Source organism: Haliaeetus leucocephalus, unplaced genomic scaffold (genome assembly GCF_000737465.1).
Source record: "Haliaeetus leucocephalus isolate CR32 unplaced genomic scaffold, Haliaeetus_leucocephalus-4.0 Scaffold880, whole genome shotgun sequence".
Taxonomy (NCBI): Eukaryota; Metazoa; Chordata; class Aves; order Accipitriformes; family Accipitridae; genus Haliaeetus; species Haliaeetus leucocephalus.
The window spans coordinates 2,245,348-2,267,509 of NW_010973316.1; the positions used below are offsets into that span (position 1 = coordinate 2,245,348).

Genomic DNA, 22,162 nt, shown 5'->3' on the forward strand with positions numbered 1-22,162 from the left:
ACCAGTAGCCCAAGGGAGACTTTTCTTACAGCACAGCTTTAATGAGGGAAGGGCGGGGGGGAAAAACATATTTATCTCTGAATATTTCAGAACTGTCCACAGCATCTCCAGGTAACTGTGTGAGCCCTAAATCAGCGAGAGATCTGATCCTCTCTTTGGGCAAGATACCACACCTTAGGGGTAGGGGTTAACTACCAGGCAAAAGGAGGTGCAACCTATTGACCTAAGCCATTTGGGCTCCTCTGCATATGAAATAAACTTAAGTACTACTGCATCCAGCCCTACTTCAAAGATCAGCCCTTTGCCTTCCTCTCCCACTAGCACCATTTAAAAGAAAGAAAAGCTCTGTGCCTTTCAGTACCTGCAGAAGGCTGAGATTTGGGGGGTTGATACAGGCATGTCTGACTGATTTTTCATATTAAGGGGAACCTGGAGAGATATATAAAAATGACATCTGGAGCTCTTCCTTCCATGAGCATTCCTTAAGTGTCTGTTAGTGAATCGAATGATTCTATTACAACCCTGTTTGTTGGTGTGATTTTATGTTGTCCCACATGGTTTTATATGTTTGGGTCTTTTTTAACTTACGAACTAAGTTAGATGTATTTTGTCACAGTTGTGCTGTCCCTCAGTGAGACACCCATTGCCTACAATGAAACAACATTGGGCTCTATCTCTGTGCATTAGAAGGTCATATTAACCAATGAATTGTATTGCTTGCTTTTATTCTGCTGAATAAATTGAATATTTTGTTCCATTCTAAAACCTTGGTTTAGAACTTCTCACAGACATGGCAAATTGCTGTGGGATTTTTGTGGCAGCCTGATTAGACCTCTTTTTCCTCGCTTGCACCCTGGTGCATCAGTGCTGTATTTTAACTCTTGTACATGAAGAATCACAGCTGGAGATGAGAGCTGTATGGGCCAGATGCCTCTTGGACTTACTCAGCAAAATGACTACCGACTTCAGTGAGATTTTTGCTCAGTTAATGAATGTAAAAGTGCAACTCTTTATTTTACTATGGTTTCCGTTAGGGCCCTGAATACACAGGCACTTACACATATTCTTAATTTTATGCATATGGACCCTGATTTAGTAAGGTAATCAGGCACATGCTCAACTTAAAATACATGAGTGTTCTCAGTAAAGTCAGTGGAACAATTCGAGTGCATATTAAGTGAATACCTGAGTCTTTCCAAGGTTGAAGCTGATTTTCTTTTTGCAGGTTACAGACACAGAGGTAGGCTTTTAGGACCCTTTCTCTGATTGTGCCACTACAACCTCTAAACAAAGCGAGAAGGAAATCCCATGACTCAACAGGTAAAGGCTGAAAACAACTCTGCAGCGTTAGTGTAAAGTGAATTAAAACTGTCTGAAATCTATCCAAACGATCATAGAAATAGTAGAACATACCCCTATAAAGAGAGTTATGCTTGCCTGTTCCTTGCTCATAAGACAAACATCAAACTGTTTGACCTTAAAAACATTTGACAGGGACAGGAGAGAGCTATCTGTCCAAACCTCCTATCTTCTAGGTTTCTAGTTTACCACTAGAGATTTCTCGGACTCAGACAACTAACTTTGAAGGCTCATGGCCAAAATTCTGTCCCTGTAAGCAGCACAGGGTAGAGGGATTTTAATGAGAGTAGAGGATCCAGCTTTTCCAAGCCATCCTTCTCAAGGCAGGCTTGTTTGAAAGACCGGGAAGAGCAAGCTCAAAAGCACTCCTACACAATTAACAAATAGCCACAAGCACTTCTTACCACATCCAGTGTCATAAGGACCTGGTGGCCATGTCCTTCAACCTGCCAACACTGTCTGCCATTTCACCTCCCCACATAAGGTCTCCCGTCAGGAAGGCATCTGAAACGCCTCCAGACATTATACTGCGCAAGCACGTGGCAGTTCACAGGCAGAAGTTACCTCTACTGCAAGTTCATGTAGCCAGAGCAGGGCGCAACAGAACCTTGTCCTTTATATCAAAACTAATTATTTTATATATACTTTTAAAACTATCTTTTTCTCTCTCACCACACATACACTGTTAATATAAGATCCTGCTTGTATTAGGCGGGGCTACAGACATCTTTGCATGAGTTTGTGTGAGCTAGGCAACTCATGAGTTACTCTGGATACCCACTGATAGAAACTATCTGAGCACAGGCAATTTTGCACAGCTTAGTCCTTGGACTGCCCCTAGAGATAACCTTCTACCATTGCTATCCTATTCAATCTTTCATGGATAGGTATAAATACATCATTACATTCCTCATTTGAAAAGATTCCAGCTAGAAAATATTTCAATCAAAGAGACTTTGCCAGCATGATGTCATCTCAGAATGCTTTGTTTTCAAGAAGTTACAGTCTATGGTTTTAGATACAGGGATTCTGGGACAAATTCTCCCTGAACTGGGATTGCTTTAGGCTTAGAAAAACCACCCTAAAAGATAAATCCATCCATAAAAGGAATGAGCATAGGAAGATCGTCAGCAACATGCAAGCAGTATGTTAACCTTTACCATAGTCATCACCTGTATGGCTGACATAAGGATGCGGCTGAGACAACAGGGACCTCCCTGGGATTTCTGTGAAAGCCTGCTAAGCAGACTTTGTCCTCACAGCCCCGTAGGATCCCCAACATGGACGTATGCCATTTAGAGCAACATTTAAGCTGTTTTAGCAGTGGAATCCAAGTGGCACACAGTGACTGCTGGAATTGGGAAAGTACTGCGCAATACAGAAGTATTAGGGCAAGAATCTCTACTCAACTTTTTGTTTCCATTCTTTTGAAGCTGTATATAAATACTGCTCTGGAAACTATGTCATTGCTGCCCAGTCATAAACTTACCATGTGAGTCATAGACACCTCCTCAACCTGTCTGGAGAGGAGCAAATATTTCTGCTTTTCTTTGTTATCAAATCTGACACGCTCTTCTAATTAATACCCTATTTGTGAGCTGTTACCAAGTACATCTGGTCAGATGCCATGTCAGCATAGTTTCACAGACTCCAGAAAATTTACTTCTCATTGTCTGGCATGAGAGCACTCTGGTCAATGGAATTACACTGATTTTTAAAAAGTATCAACCTCCAAGTGGAAGCCGTTACAGAAAGCCTAGGAGGCATAAAAATGGATAAAAGTAATCGGAGTTAAGATCACTATATGTCACTTACATGACTATAATCTGTAATAAGCTACTTAAAAAAAATTTAAGAAGGATGAAAATACAATAAAAAAGGTCAACCTATTAATGCCATTAATCAACAATTTAGAGAGAGCATCTCTTCACAAGCAAGGGTGTTGGAGCAAAACTACTGGAATCATTCAGCAAACAATCCTATGGGGAATGATGTACCACAAAGGTAATGAGCCACCTAGTTCTTACTTTCATAATAAAATTCTCCTGCTGTTCTTACAGAAAGACTCTGGGGAATGCAATATCCAGCATGCACACCAAGACTTGAAATACACTCTGCAGAAAGCTAGTTGGCCTTTGGATACCATAGGTCCCTAATGTATAAAATATAGCATCTGTATTTAGAAACGACACACTCCATTATGGGCATTATTTAAAGTTCTATTTGACTTTTTAGAGACTTAGGTACACGCTAAATGCCTTTCTTCACACTACTACTTTTCTGAGCTGAAGAAAAGCGGCGATCATGATTAAAAAAAAGGCTTCAGATGACCAAATAGACACAACAGCTCATTTGACAGCTGCCCGGGACACATCTACATTCCCACCACGAGCACGCTCATCCCCAACGCCTACCACAGAAGGGGTCTGGGAGAAAGGAAAGCATTTAACCTCAAACTTTGGACCCCTTGGTAGGAATCTTACCTGATCTGCTTACCAGTTTTGCTATCCTGAATTTGGGAAGCACTAGAGCCTGGCTAGGTGAGAAGGAAGAAAGGGGTTTGGTGCCTCATGGCAATGCTCAAGGAGGGCACAGCCATGGAAGGACAGTTTAGTCTGATCGTATGTTCGTTTATTGCTAGCTTGCTCCTTCCTTCCTCAGACAATGCAAATAACACTGTTTTAAGACATTTTCTGCTAAGTCGGAACATAAATGATTTACTCCACCACTGCATTTGTTTTCCTGTGTACAGCAGAAGCAACCCCATATGGCAAGTGATTTGTTGTAACAGATGGGAATTTGAAGAACATACCTTCAAAACTTGGGATCCATTATAAACAGGCATCAGTACCTAAGGGACAAGAAGCACCACAAATGTTAGTGAAGGACATCTATTTTTATGTAGGGCATAAATCAAAACCTATTGACAGGAAGGAATTTTGGATCTGTCTTTGCCTGTGTGGCAACTATAATTGGTTAATCATCACTAAAACTTTCATGGCTTCAGGATATGACTACAGTACTTTGTCTATTATTTAGACACTTAATTTTAGTGAGGAAAAATATGATACTGCATTACTTTTTAAATGACAGTATAACATAAGTATGCATAGATGTTCATATTTTAAATAAACCCAGAAAGGAATTTTAAAGGTGTACCAAAATCACATACATAAAAATAATATTAGAGCAAATGAGAGAGTAAAAAGGTCATTTGTAGTTGCTGCTTCATTTAACTTTACATAAAATAAGTATATACTTTCTACAAGTAGCATCTGTCATGAGGGACAAAAAGGAAAGAAAGTAAATGTTATTTCTGAACTTAGAAGACAAACATTTTTGATGAGCAAAACAAACATCTGCATTTCACCAATGTCATGTGTAGTTCAGCAGGATTTGGGTCAGTCTAAACGGAAACATTTACTTTACTGCATGCCAACATCTTTTTGTTGCAATTGTAGCACCGCTGAAGTCATACAAATTACGATAAAAGCAAGCTTGTTCTATGTCTCCAAGTCATTTCAGTATAACACGGGTCTGTATTTTATTTCTAACAGTACCAGTGCATCTCAGTACCTTTTGCAGGAAGCCCATTTCCTTGCTTAGAAATCAGCTGTACCAACACTGGCTTGCTGTGCTTGGAGACGAAGGCTGAAGACTGACTGTCTCTATAAGGCAAAAGCATAATTCCCCAGGAGGGAAGAACTCCACAGTTTCGGTTATAGATGGGAATAAGTAGCATTGCTCACCTGTACTGATTGGATTTTGTGTCCTTCAGACATTTCAGAGACACGTTCAGCTCTAATGGAGAGTGGAATTTGGATTTCAGTAATTTAATAGTCTGACCCAGATTCTTTGTGTGTGCGTGACCCACTGCCTTCAGTCACCACGTGTGGGCACATGAGAATTTATGTAAAACAAGCTTGCAAGATTCAAACCTGACATTTGGTTATTTCACACCTGCCAATACAAAGTAGGCATTTTGTAGCAGTAGAAATTGACTTAAAATGAATAAAAATTACCTAGCTTTAAGCTTAAAAAAAATTATTACTTAGGCATTGCTTAAAAAAATGTATCATGTTTAACACATTATTAGGCCCTGGAAGAAGCAACTACCCTTACGTAAACATTATTATATGCTATTTGTAGGGTGGTGGTTTTTTGGTTTTTGGGTTTTTTTTTAAATCTTCAGTTGACAGGAGACTGCCTGAAAAGAGTGGCTCACCACCGTAAGCCAACAGGGAGTCAAAGCTCTCATTCACATTATTGTCAAATGCAGTGGAAAAGCAAACCCCCTACAAAGTGACTTTTTGGGAGAGGGTTGTGCCAGGCTGCACAGTCTGATTGCAGTACATCGGCTCACGCAGTTATTTTCTTTGACCTGCCAAAGTCAGATTTGAAGTGGCATGGAAAAGAATGGTTCAAGGAAATGAAAGTATAATTGTTCTGTCAATTATATTTCTGACTCTAGCAATCACAGGCACATTGCGAGAAGCAAGTTCTTTGTCCATTTCATTATTTTTCTGTTTTGTTTTCTTCCTGGGAAGGAATAATGATGTCTCATTTGCATAATTCACTATAAGGAAGAAAACCACCTTTTTAATAGGAAACAGTAAATTCTGAATTAGTTTGCTTCATAAATGCTTACCAGTGGTTGCTATGGGATGAATAAGGAGGTCTTGAGGACTATTTGGCAGAGCACTCCATATGAGATGGTTAAGTGTTATTCTCCACAGAACTCTACATCGATGACAGTGACATTATGCTCTCAGGGATAACCTGACACTTAACTCTAACATTTCATAAAAATGATTCATGCATTTCAAATGAATAATGAAGTTTGATTTAAGGAAGAACAAAGCTCAAAAAAATTAAAAATAGAGGCCTTATTGAAACACTGTTTTGAGCAATGTTTTCCTTCACTGAAAATTAGGTTCAAGTAAAGCAATAACAAACTTTCTTTGAAACAGAACACCTTCCTTTTCCAACATTTCCCTTTTCCAAGGAAATCTGGTTTGTTGCCATTTAAAAAAAAAAAAGAAATAATCAAATTTGATCAATTTGAACTCTGCAAAACAGAAACAACTTTGAAATGTTTTTCAGCTACCTCTAACCACACGCAGATACTAGAAAACACAATCAAAATAGTTAATTGCAACTTTCCTTTAGAATGAAACCAAGATTTTAGTGATGATAAAACTGCCTTGGATTAGCAGCAGTTAAGGAAAACCCACAATCACAATGGAGTTTCCTTTCTTCCTTGACTTTTCACACTAGAAACACTTCCCTTCCCTATTTTTAAGCAGCAAAAACCCAACCTCTCGACAATGTATTGTCAAGAGCCTGAGTACAGAGTAACACAAATACAGTAGAAGTTACAACATGGGCTTGGATCCATTCAAGTAGACTGGGGAGTGAACTCTTCTCTCCTGGTCATTTCAAGCCTACCATGGCACTGTGAAGGTGGCAGATTTGATACTGGAAGCGCTGCAGAGCTTTGCCTGAATCTCACCACAAACGCAAATATATTTGCTCATATTGTCTTCTTTTTATAGTCTAGGTGTAGGAATCTGCTTATGTTTTCTCACATTAGGTCACATTAATTTTTGCCATTGACTTCAGCAAATGTATTTCTGGTGTAACGCTTCAGGGGAGGGGTGTGCTTCAGGGCAGGGGGGACTGGGCCAGAGGGAAATTAAACTGCATAAACAGAAATAAAACTTCCTAATTTTGTTCAGATGGTTGCAGAAATTTATCCCATGCTTCAACAAGTGTTATTTGTGCATTCAGTTACCACTGGTACAGTCCCAGCACACCACATATTGGTTTCCAACTTGAGAAACTCTGATTATAATAACCCTAACTGAACTCAAGGTTTGTTACAAGATCCTGTGCCTTGCACTGGTCCCACTCTGATCTTCTGTAGCTCACTAAGACCACCTCCTTGGATCTCAGTAAAAGGTTTTGTTCTATTGCATGGTAATACCTGATATACTTGATCTGAATGGAGATTTCAAAGTCTTCTCATACAAATGACTAAAATCTAAATAAAAATATAAAATATTTTCTCCCATTTTCTTATTGCTCTTCAAAGGCATTATCTAAATATCCACTAGTTCAGATACTCTAAACCAATAATATGATTTAAGACTATATAGCCCAATGTAGATGCACTGCTGAGTTCATTAGTGAATTATTCTAACTGGCAATGAACAAAATTTTAAACAAGTAATTCCTAAAATTAGTAGCAGACAGATTAAATATATACAGTATCATAAGAACTTCAAGTTCTTAAAATTGGAAGTGCCACTTACTTCTTCCCCCCGGTAGTTGCACATGCCAAGGGCCTCATTTGGATCAACTTCAGCTCTATAATGCATCCGCATTAGCTGTCTCAGCCAGACTGATAAACCACTCCGCTTTATTAAGTTTCTTAGCCATTTCCCAAAACTCACTACTTCGTCTTTTGACAACTATTCTGATTGCTGTAAAAATAGGTCATGCAATTTGTTAATACATACTATTTCCTGCTCATTTTCAATTCAGTACTCTTGGGATTTGCAGGTGAGCCAATGTTACAGGTCATGAAGCATTACCATGGTGGAACACTCCATGCAGCATGAGACCATGCATGGAGATCACTGTACAGGGCTCGTGAAAATTTCATTAGACAACACTATAAGAAGTCCAACTGTAGTTCAGAGTAATTTTAACTGCCAGTTAAAATCTCTTCCCATTACTACCCAAGACAGCCAAGAATTTCTGCTTGGCCATCCCCAAAGAAATTATTGTTATGCTTTCTGGACCAGAGCCAAGCATCAAGAATTGAAGCCCCAAATCTTCCTTATTCTCTACCTTTCCTTACTAAGGATTAAAACCAACAGTCTTGTTTTTACTAGGTATTTCAGTCCAAATTCTTATTTGTTTCAAAATCCTGTTTGAATGCAGCAAGAGCTTATCATGAGGCAGTAAAATGCCTCTTGACCACTAGTTTCCATATTTCTTCCTAGCTTTTGCAGTTCTAATTTGCATCACATTTCCTAAGCCTGATGTCAGATACAACTACACTGTTATGGCCAGCAATGTTTTATGGCTGAGAGGGAGATTTTTTTGCTAATTTCCATCTACCATGGAAAACAGACATAAACAGGAGAATCCTGTATTGCCTATCTACACTTGTTAACAGAATAAATCTCTGCTTCCTTTTCCTCAGAAACCTCACTGAAAACACCCCTTTTTCCCGTCCTTCATACTCTTACTGATTACACAGAATTTACTGAGGTTTTTCTTTTGTGATACCTAACATGTTTATGCCCTGAAAAAACTGGGGGGGGAATCCAAAGAGGACAAGAAGAAACACTACTGCAAATGTTTTCCAGCTCACCTGATCTCATTTAAATTATTTGCCTTCTCATTTGTTGAGACAACTTTGCCCAAGTGCATGAAAAATCTCAGGGCTCACTGACTTTAGCAGCAACTTTCCTAAACATTTCTAATTGCTGCTGCTGTTATTTTAAAGCTTAACAAGTAGCTGAACTCTAATGCCTTTCTCTCCACTAATATAAAACCCACAATTATCTGCCTGTTGGTTTAAGGATTTAAAATTCTTATAAAGTCTTTGCTGTCAACTTTTCACATAACATTTGGGAACAAAATCCCCCCCCCCCCCCCGCCAAAAAATAAAAAACAAATATAGCCTTTATCACCTTCTGCAATGAAGTCAAATGATACAAATACTTTTCGTGCCATCTTTTTTGCACAAATAAGCAAACAGACTGGAGTTCACAGCTCTGTTTCCAGTTCTCCTTTGACACAGGCAGTGCCTGAGACTTACCAGCTGGAAGTCTGCCAGAGCTTTGAATTGTTCCTTCTCCTTCTTCTGGCTTGGCAAGTCAGCACTTGCTATAAGAGGTAACGAACTACAGAAGAGGTTGTTTTCTTCAAAGCCTGAAAAGGCAGGGGAGAGGGCAGCTGTGGGCTTTTGGTAGGTTGGGTTGGGTTTTTCTTTTGTTGTTTGTTTGGGGTTTTGTTTGGGTTTTTTTGTGTTGTGTTTGGTGGGGTTTTTGGTGGGTTTGGGAGGTTTTTTGCACACAATAAGAAAATGACTATTTGTCCCTTGAGCTGATGTTTCTGACCTCCCTTGGGCTCCCTGGCCTTTTTCCTTATTTGTCTTTAAATAAAGAATATGTGTAGCATCAGATAAGAAAGGGGAGAAGGGAACTGACAGAAATTGAAACTTCTCCAAGAAAATCCAATAAACAGGCATTTGTAATGCAGACATTTCTGAGCCACCTTGTTGACCACCATAAAATTCACCTTTATGCTGCAAATCCACCACACCAAAACATCTAAGACATGCCAGCAAACTGAACCACAAAGTAGTTTGTCAACATACCCAAGCTGCTGAAAACTAGCCTAGTAACTGTTATTTATATTTTAAATCTTTGACAGACAAAAAACAAACTTATTTGGTGCAACATATGCAAATGTGCTATCAAATACTAGTGCCTTTCAGATTTCAAAGCACGTACTTTCTTGTGCTGTTTTCCACATAAATCTTGCCTCAAATAAAGGCATCAGTAATTTTTACTTGATTACACTATAATTATTCAAATATCTTTAATTTTATACTCTGGACTAATTTCCATATCCATTGTTATCATTAAAAGAGATTGTTATAGATAATGTATCTCATGTATTTCCCCTAATTGAAAAATGCAGTGCTTGAACAATAACAGTTATAACAACAACAACATTCCCGTTTAAAGTCTACTTTGGCAATATAGCTGTAATTATTGTACACATAAACTATGGCAAGCCACCCTAATTAATAGCAGAGCAGAAGGACAAGCTTCTGGACAGATAACTTTGTCCTTTTTGCCTGGTTTCTGTTTCTTCACCGTGATCCAATTGACAATGTTGGAACTTAGCCGGGGGCTCACAAAGTAAGCTCATTATTTATAAAACTCTATAATATCCAGGCTATATCCCAAGTAAATTCTGAAGACCCTCCAGAACCAGAAACTGCTCCCCAAAGCTGGACCTTCCAGCAACCAGCGACACCCAGCACAGCCCTGAGTCATGGTGCAGCATCATCTTCTCTGTTAAAAGGTACGCCTTCCCCAAATAACCTTTCTTGTTGGTGGATTCTTGCTGGATATAGAAAGTGAGGAGGGGTAGAACAATTCACCAGAATAAGTGCAGCTAGGAAAAATGAAGACAAGACTTACTTCTTCCCACATCTCCCCCAAAATTTGAAAGAGAACCAAGAAGGAAAATGTCAGACAAAAAGAGTGCATGGAAAAGGTGAGAGAAGTATAAGAAAGGTTAAAAAAATGAGACTGAGACAATAGAGGAAATAGCAGGAAAGGAGGCAAGAAAAAAGAAGGGGAAGATGAACTGTGAGAAAAGGAACCACATGCTGAGAAGAGGAAAACCAAAGGATAGGCAGAGACATAAAAGAATGAAGATGCATGAATTTCATATTTGCCAAACACCAACACGGCTATGAGGAAGAGGTTCAGGTGCCCTGTATTGGAATAAAAGAGAGGGTGGAAATACCAAATGAAATTATTCAAATGAGAAGAAAAAACAGTGTGAATAAAGAGTGGCATTAAGATTAAAAGCTCTTCAGGGGAAAGATTGTCTTTTCATTGCATGCTTTTGCAGAAGTCAGTAGAATAGGTTTTTTAGCATAACTCTTTTCACCGAGTGCTACTTCAGTGCAAATAATTAATAACAGTCAAAATAATTCATAAGACAGATGAGTTTACAAATGATTTTGTGCAGTTCTCAAGGGTAAGTGCTCCTTTCCCTCAACTCGCTACCCAAAAATCACCAGCGAATCTAGCTGCTTCCCTTGACAGCTCATCTTATCTTTCTCCTTTCCTTATTTCAGCTTGAATTATGGGCCAATTAGTATAGTTTCTACCTTATAAGCAGAGCCAAAGAAACCCCCTACAGTTAGGTCTGTGCTGAAGCTGACTGGATGTTGTGTTGAATTTGTAATGAATACCCTTCTTCTGGCACTCGGCACTGCTTTTTCAAAGCCAAGTATTTTGGATAGGTAAATAACAAATGATGGATTTGTCAAATCTCTGGAACACTGGCATTTTACCATGGATATTGCAGTGTCTGATTACCACACTACAGTGTTAATATCTCTTTTTAAATGTATGGTCTCAAGAAAATGAGTTTCCCTACAATCACATTTGACCATTAACTTATACTTACAAAGTATGGACCAGTTCCAGCAGAGCCTACTCACTCTACCCTCATACCGATGTTGTTCTCTTCCATTCCACACACCGGGCTGATTTTTTAGCAAGAACAAAACCACAGAGAATGAAAGCCCAGAGAGTATTATCTGGTCTGGCTGCAGACACAAGCTATGCTCCGAGCTGCCTGGATGCGAATCCACTCCAGCCTAGAATCATGCATCCATGGCTTTCAGCACATGCCAACAGCCCCACCTTCATCAGGAGCACCAGTGTCAGCAGTGGTCTGCCATGGTCCACCCAGCAGCACTGCGTTTCTGGCAGCAAGCTGTCAGCCCAACATGGGAATGATCCTGTGTATCTGCTATCTGCTGTATTTGTCCGTGTTCCAGCTATCCAACAGCACCGTATGTCGTGAGAAAAGGTAGAATTGGGTAACCTTAGTGTTGAAAGCCTTTTGTTATCCTTCTGAGAGCTCCTTCTAGTTTCTTAATATCTTGATTTCTAAGTGAAAATATCCTTCAGGTGCTATTTCTCAAAAAAAAAAAAAAAAAAGGCCCAAAGCCAGACACCAGAGCATATGATCACTTTCTCTTATTGCCCTTTCGAAATACAATAAGTGGACTAGCAAGGATTTCTCTTCTTTTTTTTTTTTTAACAGTCATGCCACTATTGTGCATGTGAATATCTTCCGAAATGCCAGTTGACAGATAGCACTGTTGTATTTCATTAGTGCAATTTTAATTTCTGTAGATGAAATAACTGTAATTGAAATAGAATCAATACAGATTAAAAGGCAGGCAGGCTACTGGACTGATCGTCTCCAAGATCTCTCTCCATCCTTCCTCTGTTGTTACCTATTGACTAAGATGTAAAATTCAAGGCAAAAAATGGAAGGCAGTGGGGATTTGTATTTATAAAAGTAAGTTATTTTGTTCGCCTGTGCATTTTCCAACATTGTGGCCTCTCCATTCTTGAAAAACTGATGGACATATTTTAAGAGAATCAGGGGAAAAAAAAATGAATTCATGTCACCTTTGTACTAGTCTACAACTAATATTTTAGCTTTCTGCTAACTGTAAAGACAGCACATATATACTGTAGATTATTTTTTTTTTGGCAGAGTTAGAAAAGGGTCTGAAATTTCACTAACTGTGTTTATAAGCAGAAGCCAAAACAGTAGATGGGACATCCATCTGTGGACAGAGAGTTTCCTTAATTCACAGAAGCAACTTGAAGAGATTTAGCAGAATGTCACTGTGCTAAAGTTCAGTTGCCACCTCTGCTGTTCTGAGGCCACTGCCACCACAAGTGTTCTTTGGAACTTAATGCATGCATTTTTAAGTCACAGGTTTATTATTTCTAAATAAAACCTCACCACTATCTCTAATGAATGCATTTTTGAGCTAGCAGCAGCTACACTGCAATAGTATGAATTTTTACCAGTGTGCATGCTGATCATGTCTCAGCACATTTGAATGAGCAAGGCTCCCCTGTAATTGCAGTTTTGTTATAAATCCAATAAATAATAATGCAACATGAAATTACATTTGCTCTTTATGCTGTCATATCACATCATAAATTCATATGGAATGATTTGTCTAGGCTCAAACTAAAGGACCCACTCAGCAACCTGCTCTCCAGTTTTTCCCTTCTGTGTTTCTAAATAGTATTCCCTAATACTATTGGGAGAGCTTAAAAATGGGGCGGGGGGGGGGAGTGTGTTGCCTAGGAGGCAAAATATCCTCACATTTTCATAAAAATAAGTGAAAACAACAAATCTGCATCAACTTTCCTTAAATAACAGCAGTCACACAATGGCAGGCAGCAGTACTCGGAGACAGCTGGTCCTTATTGAAATAAGGAAGGGAAAGAGGAGAATACAGAAATCATCATCCTTAAGTCCTGATATGGTTCATTGTGTAAGTTGTAAATGTCTCTAAATAGCTCCTACAATGCTGGACACAGTTTTAGACAAACCTATGATAGAAAAACATTTCCAACTTTTCCTACATCAAGAGAAATATGATTTGTAGCAGCTTCTGGCTGTACTAACATGAGCTAGTACCACTTACATCCAGCAAGTAATTTATAGTTAAGCCTGACTGACACTTCAAGGAGCACCTTTCAGCAACAGGGAGGAACTGATCGGTTTGAAGAATATTCTTAACACTGGATCGGCTTACTCACTTTCAAAACTACCTTCTGATGCAAACCTCCAGCATGTGATTGATCTGACACTAGGTCCCAACAGTCCTTGACAGCCTCCTGCGTCTACTGTAGGCAGTAAACAGCCCGTTGTCTGCTCTTCAGAGGTTCAGCAATTAACAATTCATTTTATCATGCAATATTAACAGCTGTAATAACAAAGCAAACCTGAGCAGCAGCAATATGGATAACAACAAGGTAAAGAAACAAAACCTGCAACACTCAGAAGACATTTAAAAGGAGCTGGTTTCTTCAGAAAACTAGAAGTGGGTTATTCAGGGGTTAAAATAGGGAGAAGGAAGTAGAAAGGCTGGAGCCAGACAAGCTGCCTCCCCAGGGCAGTTCTGGGCTGAGAAGACACAACTGGTTTGACTACTTTGAAACCAAACACCAAAACACATTTGCATTCAAGGCAAAACAGGCACAGGTACCAACCCTGCAGCTCCCCAACACACATCACCTGGCAGTGGTAAAGGTGCCACATACAGAGACCACCACCTTTACCCAGACCCTGGGGCTGCCTCACTGGCAGTGAGGTTGCCAAAGGGACCCATGGGGGGGGGAAGTGGGAGTAAGAGAGCTTGGCCAGCTGGCTCACTAGATGGGATCGCTTGACCCTTAAGCACAAATCACAAGGGGGAAGGGATTGAACATGCCACAGATGGTCACAAAGGCTTTGCTTATCCCCTGGTTTCTATTGCAACTACATTGACATTTTTCTTTCCAAGTTTGGCAAAGGTTTTAATAAACTATTGATAGGGCAGGATGTTTCTGGTAGTTATCTCTTCAGGCTGAGGAGATAGGAGAAGTGGCCAACTGTCCTCCAATCCAACAAATGCCAGCAACAGGCAAGATCAACTCCTCAGTGGAACAAAAGATGCAAATACAGGGGTTTAATTTTTACATCTAGATATACATATAGGATCACTGCAGGTACAGAAGTGCCTTTTTTCAAAATACAGAGGTCCGATTTCCTCAGCCCACTGTAGAGCTCTACAAGCATTCTCATCTTGTTTCATATCCTGAACTCCTACTGGAAATTATTCGTGCAGGCCAAACTGAATGCAAGTGATCTGCATTGCAGATAAGGGAGGTGAAAGACATGTTTGGGAAGGAAAAGTTTAACTGATTGGCTAATTACTTGACTGAAATACTTGTCTCCAAAGATTATATTATTTAATCCTGTTGACATTGCATGGTGATAGCTGGGGTTTATGCTTTAATCTGTCTGAATTAAAGTGAATAAGTGTGGTGATAAATCTTTAAAAATCAAGCTGGACCTTCTGTCTCACTGATTTTATCTTTCCTTTGGGACTCAATGCTATTTTGAACAGATACTTGCCCTTTTCTCTGAATTCCATATTATACCAAATTCATTACAATGATTGCTATAATCTGTGTAGCCCTAACTGTAAGCCTCTTCAATAAATCTCTTCTGCTTTGTTTCTGCCAGGTTCTGTAATGACATCAGGACACGTAGGAGAGGACTATCTCAAGCAAGACCCAGCCTGTGAGATCACATTGCCCATCCCATCCCTGCTCCAGTTCTGGTAGAGTCAAGGAGCCACGTTATCACTTGCAGTGAAGGCCATAGGAATGATATAAAAGAAAAGGCCCTGACCCAAGGGAGCAACAATCATCTTTGAAAAACCTACAGAGATCATTAATAACTTACTGGTCCAAGATACATGGAAAATGCCAGTTTCCTGGTGCCTGGGAAGGAAGAAAAAGGGAGAGGAATTTTGTGAATACAGTAGGTATTTCACTTGGAAGAAATCAGATACATAAAAAAAATACAGAGTTTAAGAAGGGGAAATCTTAAAATATTTCCCCTGAAAAAGTTAGTTCAGATTTATTTAAATAATTACCAGAGTAACTCAGTTGCCATCAGAAAAGTTATTTAAAATCAGCATTCTAAATCAAATCCTTAAAATGAGACAGAAAGGGTCCTAGTCCTGCAGCATTGCTGCTTAGCCAAAGCATTCAACATTCAAATCAGACTATTAAATGCAAAAGAAAAAGAATAATGCACAGCAATTACTTTTGTTCACCACTTCCAGCTTTGCTCTACAGATATAAAATATACTCAAAACTCTGGCACTGTATTATCTGTTACTGCTTGTTTATAGTGAAATCTTGGATACACTTTCCTAACCATAACTGGGGTGTGGTAGGAAGTTGAGCTTGAGTGACAATGACAGGCTTAAAATTATAAACATAAGATACTTTATAAACAACCAATGCATAAATTTTATCAGGAAACAGTGGGCTGTATACACCTCTCTCTCCTTTGCTGAAGAGATAAATTAGCAGTGCTATTCCTAAACCTTAAAATCAAATAGGTAAGAAATCTTTTTAATTTAGTAATGCCTGAGGCTTTAATATGTGAGATTAAAAGACTTGATTTCTGAGTATTAGAAGAGTATCTAATAAGTAGCACAACTCCGCAAGCCTCTGACTTGGTTTTGCTCTTCCTGACTAACCAATTGCTGCAGTCACTGATCCATGTTTGTTGCACTACGTGTAGAACAGCAAGTGCCTTTTGCCTTGCTGCAAAGTGTGGGAGAAGGAAAAGAGCCTGTGCAGTAAAGGAGTCCATAAACATCCAGTGAGCTTAAAAAGCAGGAATGCCTTCTGCAGTCATGCTGGATGAGTTGGAGACCAAGGGTCTGGTAACTGACTGGTCTGTGCAGCCTTCCCCAGACAAACATATTGTGCCCAAATTCCCAGGAGGAATGGGAAATGAAATTGTTCCTCAAATCATCATTCAAAAAAAGAGAAATCCAAGACCATCTGCAGCAACCTGCATTACACAGCTGTGCAGGCATAATGCTGACCCAGGAAAAAAATGTGGGGACCGCTAGCCAAGGAGCAAAATGGCAAGGAAAGACAGGACATGTCTCCAAGGAACAACCAAGAAATGAAGGCAGGCTCATTCACACGCTGGACAGCCCATTTAGGTACTTCATCCCTATGCTTACTTGCACTGAACACCAAGCATGCCCTTCATCGCCTTATTATTCCTTATTAACTTTGCCCCATTATGCTCTGTGAGAGGAGGATGGTCACCTGTTGAAATATTGCTAATGCTCCAGCTATACTGCATAGCTATTTGCAGGGTCTTCCAAGGAATGAAAAACCAGATGCTTGGGGGAAGGAAGCGCTCCTGCCTGTTCATGAAGGCCACACAGTTCAGTCACATGTCGTTCCTTTTGACAAATTCTAGTGTTGCTTCTAGTCTACAAGACAAAACAGAAGGAAAGAAAATGGTGATTTGTCTTTTATTAAAGGGCTAACTTAAGAGACTTCTCAGATTTTGTTTATTAGGGACATCAGGTATTGATTCTATCTTTATGCAGACAAGACAATCAACAGGCTTCAGAATTTGCCTCAGTAATACTTACACATTGAGAAGTGCACTGGTTGGGTTTTTAAAATATTTTTAGAGTTTTCATAAGAATTCCAGCGTTATAGACTACTGCCTCTTGGCAGCAACTATGCTTACCCTCTGAATCAATCAGACCCTCAACATCTCCAATCAAAAAGTCATTAGACTGTATTGCTGTAGCTCTCTGCTGCTCACCAAGGCTTATTAGCTTGGAGAAAGCCTTGTGCTAATGCAACTACAGAGCTCCCAGTTCAGACAAGGTCTGCATCTGAATGGCTTAAAATGCAAGCAGAGTATAGCTGAAAAAAACCCACACCATATAGGTCTTAAAGGTGCTACATGTGTAAATTAGTCGTAAGTACAAAAAAAAAAGCTCATTTTTCGTTCACTTTCCTATATTTTATTAAACAGGACCAGTCTAGCAGGGAAGCACTTTCAGAAAGCACATCAGTCAGCAAATGTGACACTGCCTCTCAGTGAAAGGCCAGGATGATGTTATGGTGCAAATTAACCTCCAATATGGCAAACTAATAACTCCCCAACTCAAAAACAGTCACAGAATTAAAGGCCAAAGACCACAGTAACACCACATATTCTGTACCAGCCCACAAGACATGGCAGATGTACTACTCTGCTCCCTCATAATGTCTGTGCCACAGTGAGACTTTCCAGATAAGACATCATACTCCGTGACCTGTCACTCATAACCACAGTGGTTGCATCAGTGCCTGCTAAACTAAAAGATTTCTATAAAATGACAACAGCAGCTATATTTCCTCTTACAAGAACTAAGCTCACTGCTTCTTCTATGCTTCCACCCCACAGCAGCCTAAAAAGTTAATCTTTGAACTCTGAATGTGAATTTGGATCCCAGTACTCACATTTGCTAAAATAAACACTAAGTGGCCTATGGCTGATTTACCACCAAAATCCAGCAGGCACAAGAAAGTAGGTAGGTCAGCATTAAATTGAATCTGATTGCATTTCCCTGGGTTTCCCAGAAGCATTTTGCTCACATTAACGCTGCATTCAGGAGCCCACAAAAAGGAGAGTTAGAAACACAATTTTAAGAGATTTAAAATATTTATAGACTGTGGTTTCATGAATACAATCAAACCTATTGCACTTTTGGGGCATATCCATTGTTCAGGTCTTCAGCTCTATGAGGACTTTTCCATTATTAACAGGAAGTTTGCAAGTAATTTAATGGTTCTTTTAAACACTATGAGCAAATTGTTGAAGCGAGCCCATATAACCCTGGAAGGAATTTGTGCATGCTTTTCTAGATACAGTTTGACTCTTACCTCCAAAGATGACATGATTTTCTCCTTACTCATCATTTCTGGCTCTAAAGCTCAATTTGTGTAGCTTACTCAGAAATGGAGTAAAAGAGAACATAGAAGAAGCATCTTCTGCAAGGGATTCAAGACTCTGTAGAGCTTTACAACTTCTCTCGATTCCTCAGCATGCATTTTTCAACATAGCAGCTTCTCAGAAGTTTTCAAAAGTTGGTGGGCACATTTTAAGAGAATCAGAGAAGGAAAACTAATTCATATCATTTTTGCACTGCTCTCTTACCAAGATTTTCTGTTACTGTGATTTCTGCTTATTGTGACCCCAACATAGAGAGGGAGATAGATACATATTTGCAGGGATTTTTTGTTTGTTTAGGGTTTTTTGAGTAAGAGTTGTAAAGGGGATGTAAACAACTCTGCTCATAACCAGAAGTGGTATCCCAGGCTATTCTGTAGAAAGTTGGTCAACAGCGTTTTGGCCTCCAATTTCCAGCACCAAATTAACCCTTTCATTTTGTATGAGAAGGGCAGCATCGAGAACAAATAGGCAGACCATTTATCTATCTGTGAAAAAAAGCAGTCCTCTAATTAACTGTAATTAATCATTTCTAAGTGGAAATATAGAAATGTCTTGTCTGGCACTTATTATTAACATCAGGAAATTACTGTTTGGGGGTAGAAAGTAACTGGTCTTAAACTGCAGACATACTATACTAGGAACTGACTGACCTCCTATAGACACAGCTTTAAACAGCTCTTGTTTCTGACAGGAGGCAAAGGTGCTAAACCCCACTTTGTCAGATGCTGCAATAATCATGGGTGACAAGGATTGCACTTCTCCATTTACAGGGATTAAGCAAAGTCACGGCTTCCCTAAAAATTTAGTTCTGTTTTCAGAAGTGTTTACAAGGACAGGGGAGGTATTATAGAAACACGTATCAAATTCAACTGATTTCTTCAGCAAAAAAATACAGAACCCGGATTTTAGAAATAAAAATATACAATTTTTTTTAAAATGTTAGCTTCAGAGCATATAAAATTACATCATTTAATTTCAACCCAAAGGAACCCTCAAGATCTAAGCATTTCTGTAGCTAAAAGAAAAGCCCATTGCACCATCTGCTGGACACTCTTTTAAACCAAGTTCTGAAAGAGACAACAAACACTCTACAGGTACAGGCTGCTTATTTCAGACCCTGAGCTCAGGCAGAAGCCCTGTGTCAAAATGCAGTAACTGCAAGCCTATAAAACCATTCTGAGCTTCAGGATTTCTGCTAAAAGGTAGAAGAGAAGCTGCAGTTTACCAACACCAAAGGTAATGCTTCTGAGCACTTTCTGTTTTGATATGACAGCCTAGTAAAAAGGACAAGCAAGCTCTCCAAACCACATTCAGCCATCCATCTGCAAAGATGATGACTGGCTTGCAGCAGGTTTTGTTTTGGGTTTGGTTTTTTTGTTGGTTTTTTTTTTTAAAAAACAATTGCCGTATTTCCTACTGCTGCAAACATTTCTGCATCTCTGAGGTTTGTACATGCAGCTTTTACCAATGGGCAGCGTATCTAATAGATGGCACATATAAACATTTTTTGCATAGGTTTTAAAATCTGAAATTGTTCAAATCTAGGTGTTTATGAAATGAATTTTAGAAGTTCACTGGCAGGTCTAGGAGAATTTATATAAACTTTTAGTATGACTGTGTCACAAAAAATCCTGGGTCCTAAAAAAAAATTAATCTAATCCTCAAACCCCACAGATAATTGAACCCCCACAGGATCCTCTGTGTGAATACTAACTGGGCTGTATGGCTATACAGCCATATATAGGTTTTAACCACAAAACTGGTTTTAACCACAAAACCCATACATGGCTCAAAAGCCTGAGTCCTGACACAGTGATACACTACATCAATCTACCCAAAATGCTCAAACATCCTATTTTAAAAAGGACAGCAGGGAAGAAGGGGAAGAGGAGTATTATACTTTTACATTTAAATTTATCTGGCTGTTACATTTTGTTTAGCATTTCATTTCAGACATAACTTTTCAGCTGACAGAAGTGATGATCGCACTTTGAATTCCATAAAAACATGCCTCTCACCTGCTTGTTCATTTTATGCCTTTTCTGTCCCTGAATGCTTTATCAGCAAGTCTGAAAAGACATGAAGTAATTACTATATTCACAGGTTTTACATTTAAATTTGGACCTTTGAGAAGCAGGCATTAAAAGTTAACACAATCAATGAAGATGAGGAGCAAAAAAAAAAAAAACCTGCTTAAGAACCCCCAAAGACCACACCATAAAGACTGAATTTCCCTGTAAAACAATTTAGGCATCACAGCAATTGATGCTACCGATAAAGCAGTGATGGTTGGCATGTTTGGAATTTCATGCAACATTTCTTCCTTGTATTTGTCTTTCTTGTCCCTAACACAGTGGTCAGGGACACAAATAAAGTCAGTTTCTGCTCAAACACCGCATTATTCTCCTTCTAGACTATGGGGAAGTCACACTTTCATCAAAACCACAGGTATAAAATTCAATAGCTCTGTATACTACTGGCCAAATAAATAATTGAACAGTACTATCTTACACCATTTTTCAGTGAAAGTAGTACCTGAAAGCTGCATTTCCATTGCTCTTGGTGAGAGGGGCTCTGAACAGGGAGAAGAGCATCCTGCCTGGCAATCCTAGGCTATTCTAGAAGATATCACTGAAATAATCTGTTGCAGCCCCAGCCTGTAATTTTATTCACCTATAATTCAGCTGACACCATTGCCCTGGATTCCTCCTCCTTGTTAGAAATTAAAATGGCTGAAGTCAAACATGAAATACTACACTATTTCAAAAATCTGTTTGGGAATTCAAAACACAGGGACAACTGGACCCTGCAATACCTCTTATGCCCTACTGACACTTTAAAATCCTTTCCTCCCTTCAGTCTCAGCAGTAAAACCAGCTTTAAAACATTCCTGTATTTTTAATGTAGTTGACTGATTTCTGCTGAGTGTCTTTACTCTCTCCTCCCCTCCTCCTTCAGTTGCACCAAGTTCCCAGGCAAAGAGAACTTAGAGCAAGAAGTACCCAGGAAAAAACAAAATCCTAGCTCACTCTGCCTCATGCAGACAAGGCAGGCATGAAAATCATCCTTAAAATTCAAGTTTCCATAATTTTTCAAGTGCCCCCTTTAAAAACTCCCTAGTAATCAAATTGTTCCTAGATCTGCTGAACCTATTAAGAAACACCTCTGTGAGCAGAAACAAGACCTCTCTGCCAACTGCTTTATCTCAGTGAAGAATTTGTTAGGTACGGGTCCTAACTGGCTTATCCATAATTTAGTCCTGACACCAGCTACATACGTGGACGTCTCCAGAGGCTGAAAGACTCTCCTGCCGTTGCAAGCACAAAACAGCTTCCAGGGTTTACAAGACTGAGGGCACTCAGAAGGGATTTGGACATCCAACCAAAATTGTACAGCAATGAATCAGCAGTCTGTAAGTGCAGGACCTCCAGGAAATAAACTGGAGAGAAATACGAGTGATTATCGTTTCAAGCATCTTTATCCTGACATCCCTTACATGTATATCAGACTACATGGGTACAGCTTAGACACTAATATGATCCAGGTAGACATCATAGCCAGACAGAATAAAATACCAAGTAGTTTTGGCTGTTCTGAGCTGACAAAGCATCGGTTT

At 39.3% G+C, this 22,162-nt stretch overlaps 1 protein-coding gene across 3 annotated transcripts in view; it reads right to left on the bottom strand.

Annotated features, from left to right (window-relative positions):
• Positions 1 to 1,195: 1,195 nt before the first annotated feature.
• Positions 1,196 to 22,162, bottom strand: part of NUP35 (nucleoporin 35kDa) — a 58,550-nt gene continuing 37,583 nt past the window's right edge. For 2 of the 3 annotated variants that reach the window (XM_010583231.1, XM_010583229.1), the window contains 4 exons: positions 9,194 to 9,306; positions 4,172 to 4,210; positions 2,849 to 3,115; positions 1,196 to 1,283 (listed from right to left, as the gene is read on the bottom strand). In XM_010583231.1, the coding sequence (XP_010581533.1) occupies positions 9,262 to 9,306 (45 nt within the window). In that variant the 3' untranslated portion in view covers positions 1,196 to 1,283; positions 2,849 to 3,115; positions 4,172 to 4,210; positions 9,194 to 9,261. Of the gene's footprint in view, positions 1,284 to 2,848; positions 3,116 to 4,171; positions 4,211 to 7,778; positions 7,845 to 9,193; positions 9,307 to 22,162 lie in introns of those variants that run through there. The other variant, XM_010583232.1, reaches the window with a different exon arrangement.